Source organism: Lynx rufus, unplaced genomic scaffold (assembly GCF_022079265.1).
Source record: "Lynx rufus isolate CCGP_SWC_20201006 ecotype Redwood Valley unplaced genomic scaffold, mLynRuf1.p SCAF_9, whole genome shotgun sequence".
NCBI classification, from domain to species: domain Eukaryota; kingdom Metazoa; phylum Chordata; class Mammalia; order Carnivora; family Felidae; genus Lynx; species Lynx rufus.
In genome coordinates this window covers 102,939,649-102,947,655 of record NW_025814897.1, presented here as the reverse complement: position 1 = coordinate 102,947,655, position 8,007 = coordinate 102,939,649, and the positions used below count along the sequence as shown (strand labels likewise).

Genomic DNA, 8,007 nt, shown 5'->3' with positions numbered 1-8,007 from the left:
GAGCCCCATGCAGGGCTGGAACTCATGAGCCCGGAGATCATGACCTGAGCAGAGGTCAGATGCTTAGCCGACTGAGCCACCCAGGCGCCCCAATTCATCCCAATTCAGGATTTCAGTCCATTTACTGCAACACACTATAGAATTCTTTAACTGGCAATGTGTACTAGAAAATGAAAGCCCTCCCCCCCTTTTTTGATAAAAAATGAAATCTTGATAACATTTTAGACCATATAAAAGGCAAAGCTAAGGTATTATTGGAGACACAGTATTTCTTTTATTTATAGAGGCTTTTCTATCTGTAAATCAGGTTAATTTGTTTCCTTAGGAAATCATATTTCACTTTTCTACTGCATATTTTTGATTTTAAGACTTCATTTCCCCAAATTCACAAATCGGGCGTCTTTCTTTTCCTACTTTCAACAGTCTAATAACCTGTCAGTTGTCTTGTCTTTTAGCTAGAGACACTACCAAATGAAAATAAAAATTTCATCTTCCACCAACCAACCACACAGCTAAAACTCCCCTAGGACACTTGACTACTAGATGCCAGCCTCTTAGCCGGATGAGCAATAATGGTGGCATAATCATTATCCCAAGATTTAGATGAGATTCCATTTTCTTGTCCCATTTGTTTTAGGATCATGCAAGGTATTTCCTGGAAAGGATGTTTAATAGAGCATAAGGTTTAAAGTACCAGCCACTTCTGAAAACTACTGCACAGTAAAATCTAGGCTAAAACATGAGGTATCCACACCACCCAAACTTCAAATAAATTAATTTGCTATGTAGATCACATAACACCTTATAGTTTTTGTCTAATGTATAGTTTTCCAGTCCTTTACATCTTCTCATGCTGATAGACGGCAAACTACAAGGTCAATTTTACTTCAACTTACTGGTAAACAGGCAGGGGCGCTTGGGTGGCTCAGTTAGTTAAGTCTCAGACTCTTGGTTTGGGCTCAGGTTGTGATCTCACTTGGTTAGTGAGATGGAGCCCTACATTGGGCTCTTCGCTGAAAGTGCGGCGCCTGCTTGGGATTCTTTCTCTCCCTCTCTCTCTCTCTGCTCCTCCCACACTCTCTCTCAAAACAAATAAACTTAAAAAAAAAAAAAACAGACAAAAACAAACTGCTACCCTTGGATTTAGGCACAGAGACGAATGCCCTTTCAGTACCAAAACCACCAACGATCTTTTATTTTTGTAGTAATCTCTATACCCAACCTTAGGCTTGAACTCACGACCCTGAGATCAAGAGTCACATGTTCTTCCGACTGAGCCAGCCAAGCACCCCAACCCTCTTTATGTTTAAATCCTGCTGCCTTCCCACCTGTCCTTGTGAGAGGTCTCTGCTTATGTTAAAGCACTTTCTCCCCTTGTGCTCTGGATCTCACCCCCTTCACTCCTACATTTTCTTCTGAATTTCTCCTTTGACCTTGTATTTGAAACACAGAAAAAAATAGAATGGTGTCAAGAAGATTCCCATACCAATCATTAAATTCTCTCCCTCTAGTCTGTTGATATGCTGTGTCACCCTATCTTTTTTTTTTTTTTAATTTTTTTTTTTCAACGTTTATTTATTTTTGGGACAGAGAGAGACAGAGTATGAACGGGGGAGGGGCAGAGAGAGAGGGAGACACAGAATCGGAAACAGGCTCCAGGCTCTGAGCCATCAGCCCAGAGCCTGACGCGGGGCTCGAACTCACGGACCGCGAGATCGTGACCTGGCTGAAGTCGGATGCTTAACCGACTGCGCCACCCAGGCGCCCCTGTGTCACCCTATCTTAAAAAAAACTAACAAACCCTCCCTTAATCCTACATCCAGCCCCCTCTTAGCAAAGCTTCGTGAAAGAGTTATCTATAGATGTTATCTTTACTTCTTCAGTTCATATTATTTTTTTCAATAATATATATATTTCAATAGGACTTTTATCTCCACCATTCCAAAACTACACTCATAAGGTCAATACTGACCTCCATACTTTCAGATCCATAGCCAAGTCTCCTTTGCTAGCTCCCGTTATACTTTGCCTCTTATGTTTGGGTGCCCTGAAAGTCCATCTCTATCTTCTGATTTCCATTTGTACAGTTCCTAAAGAATTTTATCCAATACTACTGCCTTAAAAGCCTTCTACAAGCCAACAGCTCCCATAAACCTTCAGCCCTAACTTTCCCAAACCTTCCAGATTCTTTCTTTTTTCTACCTGTCCGCACAGCATCTCCATATGGATGACTAGTAGACAGCTGACACTTAATATTGCTAAAGTAGGACTCTTGATATTCTCTCCTCCCTCCATGAATTTCCCCAATCTCCTATCCAATCTAGCTACTCAAGTAAGAAATACAGAAATCAGCTTTGATTCCACCTTCTTTTCTCCACCACTTCCATCAGCCTAGTCGTACCTTACCTCCAAAATATCCCGGCAATCTACTCACCAATTCCACCTCTGCTACTCTAATCCCCTATCAATTCTCACACTGAAACTACCCAAGTCTAACTTGTATCCTTGATCCTAACTCTTTCCATTATCCACAGAGCAACGATCTTTTCAAAATCAGACCATTCCTCTGTTTAACCACCTGCTTTAGTCTAAGTGTTTATGTCCCCCCAGAATTCATATGTTGAAATAATAAGCCCCCAAAATGATGGTATTAGGAGATAGGGCCTTTGAGAAATGCTTAGATCATGCTTCGTGAATGGGATTAGTGCCTTTGTAAAAGAGGCTCCACAGCGTATCCCTGGCCCTCTACAATGTGAGGACATAGCTAGAATTAGGCAGTCTGCAACCCCAAAGTGAGCCATCATCACAATAGGACCTTGCTGGTGCCCTGACCTTGGACTTTCCTGCCTCCAGAACTGTGAGAAATCTCTGATGTTTATAGGCTATCTAGTCTGTGGCATGTTGTTACAGCAGCCTGAAGGAACTAAGACACCACCCCTCTCCCATCATTTGCCACTGCTCTTGGATTACAAAAGCCTTACATTATCTGGTCTCTGCTGCCCCCTCCAGCCTCAATTTTTACCAAGCTTCCCTTGATACACCAGCCTCTCCCTTCATCAAACACATCAAATTTTTTCCTTTCTTAGCGTTTTGCAGGGTTTCCTCCCCCAGGAAGATTTTGTCCCAGTCTCACCCAGCCATTTAGGTCTTAACGCCAAACGTGCTCAGGGGAGGCCTGTCCTGACCACCCAGTCTAAAGCACTGTCCTAGTCACTCTGTCTCAGATCACCCAATTTTCAGTCTCTGCATAGCACTTACTGTTTTTGTTTTTCATTCTATGTAAGCTCTGTAAGACTTTGTCTATGTTGTTCCCCATCTACAATAGCAAATAACAGATACTCAATAAAGATCTTGTGGAAAGAAGGAAAGAAGGGCATCACATATGTACTCAATCCAATCTAAACCAGGAACACAAATAATCCGCAAGAAATCAAAAGAGAATGGGCTTTCCCAGCTTCTTACCACCTGAAAAAGCTGAATTTACAGTTGGACCCAGGACCCAGTTCCCAACCGGACAGACAATAGGAAAGACCACTGCAGCCGAGACAGCAAATGAGCTACGTCTGGAAACCGATCAGGCTAGAAATCTCAATCCAACTTTATCACCAGCCACTTCAGCTCGTCATAGTAAACCAGCATGGACAACAGATTTAGCATCTATTTACCTATGAGGGAAGGGAAGGGAAGGAGAACGATTATAAAAATTCACTTGCTTGGTTCACAAGTGGGCTCTTGGCTTTCCTCTCCTCTAAGAGTTTAGCAGTAACTCGTTACAGTGATGTTTCCATAGTGCTTAGGGGAAAAAACAAAATTTTTAAAAATTATACCAACTTCCGTGATATGGCAAAAATATTTATTAAAATTTTCCAAGTTTAAACTTGAAAGAGGCCTCCTGATTCAATCTTTCATCCTGGATAAATGAGATAACAAGTACTATATACAGAATATAAAGCAGTAATAGTAAAAAAAATTCCTCCAAAAAATTAGTCCACCAAGTGGACAGTGGCAGAAATGGGACTCTCCAGAGCCTCAGAGAATTCAAAGTGGCACCTTAGGTGATCCAAGAAACCAATTATATTCTCCCAGTTTTCCACTTGGCTCAAGATTGGAAGAGTTAGGTTACCACCAGCTGTTTCAAGAGGTAGAAATTTGCTTTCTACTAGTTCACTATTTACTGGCCCGCATGGCCTCAACAGATTCTCAGACCTCAGCCCGTCTGCCTTTGGTGATGACCAGAAGACCTCTACGTCCCAGGCAGCAAGGCTTCCTGCTAGTCTCTACTTAAGATCCATGAACCTGATATCCATGATGAGAAGGAAGTTCTTAGGCAGTGGGCGGGGGGCTGGAGACAGAACAGTAAACACCTGATGCTCCAGGTCCACGCTGGTCACCACGATGAAGCCAGCGACACTTGTCTCAGAAAGGTTCTCCTCTGTGCCCTCAGCAGTGCTAACACTCAGGAGGTGGTGCACCATATCGCGGCCAGGCGTGACAGGTACTAGCTTGAGCTGATTGTCCTCCTGAGACATGCCCAAAGGCAAACAGGAGTCTGGAATGGTGGGTGCCCCAACTTTGTAGATTTTCACATCTGAAAATTTGACATTGAAGGCATGGGGATAGAAACAGCCCCGGAATCCATAGAAATACTCACGGATACGCTCATCTCTACATTCCCGCCGGAAGTCTTTGGAGCGTTCAACCACACCCCCGGATTTAGGGAGCAGCACAGTGCGTACAAAGTGAGGCAGGTCCCGTTTTAGTTCATTGTACAGTCGTTCTTGATCCAGAACCACAACCACATCTACCTCAAAGGCTGAGGCAGCGTGCACCAGGGCCTGGTAACCAGAGCCCTTGACCCAGCCACAGGTATTAATGACACAGCCACTCACAGAGGCCCTTCGGTTCACTTCACATCTTTGATTGAACACATCCGCTAAACGAGAAGTAATCTGCAGAAGAAAGCACGAAGGTGAGGAAAAGAGACACAAAACTAGCAAACTCATAGCTATGTAGAATAAGTGGTTATTAGGTACAAGAGAAGATGACATTCTTAATGGCTGTGGTTTTAACCTCATTAACATGGATTTCGTTTTTATGTTGTTTCTTCTGTTTATTGTTTCATGTCCTAAGTAGAGATTGAGTTAATTACTTAACAACGGGTCCACAGACTTGTTTAACAATCTGAGGTTGACTTATATCTGAAACAGTCTTTCCCAAAATCATCTGGAAGTAATACCAGCTGAGAGGGAGCAAAGAAATGGCCACAGACGGTTTTAATTAGCACACTTTTGCACAGCTTCCTATCCTGATAGCAGCCCTTCCCTCCATCCCCCCTTGGCGCCGGCTCTGACCTTATTATAAAGCTTGATGTTGGTGCCAGGAGTGGTGGAGCCAAAATGATACACCAGAGGGGCCTGGATAGAGAATCCCTCTTCAACATCTGCCGGCCGCTCAATGTAGAGGGCCCCCATGGTACCAGGGATGGAAACAGAGCCCTGACCCACATCCAGCTCCACGTAAGTAGGACGGCGGCCCAAACGCACTGCGTAGTTGAGCAGTAGACGGCACACTGTGGACTTGCCCACATCAGTGGGGCCCACTACCATCACCCGGGGGCCTCGCTCTTCTTCCTTCTCCGCCTGCCTCCTCATCTGCTCCAAGGCTGTGTGAGTGTTGAGATAAAGTAACATAGGAGTGTCCTTGGAGACATAAGCCACCTCGGTGCGGCCACTCAGCTGTAAAGAACAGCCATGCCAAGTGAAAACAGCCACCTTGGCACCGGCATCAAAAGTGAATTTCTTGTTTCGGGTCAGCTCTGTGCCGAAGATTTCTGCCATCCCAGCCAGCAGCTCCAACTGAACTGACTGAGATGCCTCCACCTCAAAGCGAAGTTCTGTTTCTCGCTCTAGTTCAAATTTAGTTGTTGGCTTCTTGTCATCACTGGCCTCCTCTCCCATCTTTTCTGTGTAGCTGCTGAGCCTAGAACACAAATTAATTATCAGATCTAAACAGAAGTTAGGACACTGTCCAAAATCCTCCAATGGATACTTCTCCTTACCTGCTTTATCTCTCTCCTTATCTGTGATCACCACCTGTCTCACTATACATTTATTGTCTGTCTACCCCCACTGGAACGTAAGGGTTGGGCAGTCTGGTTTGCTGCTGTATCTCTAGTATCTAGAATAGGACTGGACAACCGGTAGGCACCTCATAAGTACACCGAGTAAATAAATGACTCAGACATAAGAAAACTGTATCTACAGATTGACCGAAGACTTGATTATATCACCTCCATTGCTCCTTTCGTCACTCGGGATACTCGACTTAAGAGGGCAACTGATGCCCTCTTATTCAACAAGAAAGGGCGTCTGCAATCTGGATGCAAAGCAGAGAATATGGAGTTTGCACTTGGAAACAGCATTAAGGTCCCGCTCAGCAACTACTAGGTAGTGTCTTTAGACAAATCACCTAACCTTCTCCTCAGCTGTCACCTGGAGTCACTTACACTTCCTCTCACAAAGTGTTGTGCTGGGGACTGTTGGAGGGAAAAAATTACTCCGTAAACTAGAAAACGCCGAGAAGTAATGAAGAATGATTTCCGATCCCGAGCCGCAGCTCTAAGTCCAGCATCTGTCCCGGCACTCCCAGACGCCGAAGTCTGTCCAGGCTCTAAGGGGCGACGGTTGCATTCCTGAGCTTATCATCTCACCTGCACAAGCCACGAACCCAAACCGGTAAAACGACGAGCTCCCGGCCGGACCTAAACCCAACTACACGCCTCGCTCGCCCAGTTCCACGCCGGAAACAAAAGCGGTTCCGCACTTGCGCAATGGAGGAGCCGCGGTCGCGCGATGTCCCTTGGGATATGTAGTTGTGAGGGAACGGCCTCGAACTGTTGAGCTCGCGCAGCCGCTCGGCCTTCTGGGAGTTGTAGTTAAAGGATTGTTTTGATCGTGACGCCGAAGGTGGGAGGGGCGGTGGCCCGTATTGTTTGCGAAGCCGGCGCGCCGGGGGGTAGGAGGCGTGGCGGTTACGCCCCGCGCGGGGCGGGGGCCCGCCGAGGAGCCAATGGTTGCCGAGGCGCGGCTGCTGCGGATTGTCGCCCCAGTGTGCCCGCTCACCTGCAGCCGGGAAAGGAGAAGGGCGGCGGGAAGCGGGGGTAGGCTCACCATCTGGGTCCCACGACCGTCTGCTTGCCGGGACCACAAGCCAGGATGTGAGAAAATGCGCAAAACCCCACGTGGAACACGAGGAAATCTGAGAGTAAGGAAAGCGAAGGAGAACAGCTTGTCCGAGGCCAGCCTGGGCTGTCATCCCCTACCTGACACAGTGCGTGGCACCTAGAGGGCATTAAGATTTTTTGTTTGTTTGTTTTAATAAAAGAATAACAACCCAAGAATTTCTTCCAGTTACTCTCTAGGTCAGTCATTACCCAACAACGTCTCTCCTATCGAGTGGGGAGTTCTGTTGGGGACTCCTTTCCCTCCCTGAATCCCCGTCAGTTATACCAGGCCAACCATTTACCCCGCAGGCAACAGGTTGGGCCACGGTCTGTAATTCTCACGAGCTTGGGCTCTGGAATCTTGTGCTCTGCTATGCCACTTTCTCACTGCGTGACTTTGGGCAGATCAGGCTCAAACTCTGAGACCCAGTTTCTTGTCTAAAATAGGGATAATAACTACTCAACCTCTTAAAGTTGTTTTTAAAGATTGAATGGGATGATACATGTAAAGTACTAAGCACACTGTAACACAGCATTTGATTATAGCTTTTTAAGTTTTTATTATAGGTTGAGGAGGGGGAGCACGAATAATGCCATCCATTTGTACAGTAGTTTAAATATTTTTCAAAGCCCTTTTCACTATCTTTCACAGCCACCCTGTAAAATCCGTTTTATTATCTCCACTTTCAGACGAGAGAGGAGACTAAGGTAGGTGAAGGGACTTGCTCAAGCTAGAACTCAAACCCAGGATTTGGGAGTTTGCTATTATAATAGCCAACACATAG

At 45.6% G+C, this 8,007-nt stretch overlaps 1 protein-coding gene across 3 annotated transcripts; it reads right to left on the bottom strand.

Annotated features, from left to right (window-relative positions):
* Window positions 1-3,839: 3,839 nt before the first annotated feature.
* On the bottom strand, window positions 3,840-6,791 carry CLP1 (cleavage factor polyribonucleotide kinase subunit 1). Of its 3 annotated transcripts, none has more exons than XM_047071823.1 (3): window positions 6,710-6,791; window positions 5,352-5,979; window positions 3,840-4,949 (listed from the first exon to the last, which is right to left on the bottom strand). In XM_047071823.1, the coding sequence occupies exons 2-3, from the start codon at window positions 5,955-5,957 to the stop codon at window positions 4,278-4,280; spliced, it is 1,278 nt and encodes a 425-aa protein (XP_046927779.1). In that variant the 5' UTR covers window positions 5,958-5,979; window positions 6,710-6,791; the 3' UTR covers window positions 3,840-4,277. The 3 variants fall into 3 exon arrangements, with proteins under 3 accessions (XP_046927779.1, XP_046927781.1, XP_046927780.1); XM_047071825.1 differs by lacking the exon at window positions 6,710-6,791 and adding an exon at window positions 6,506-6,698; XM_047071824.1 differs by lacking the exon at window positions 6,710-6,791 and adding an exon at window positions 6,059-6,498.
* Between the last annotated feature and the right edge of the window lie 1,216 nt (window positions 6,792-8,007).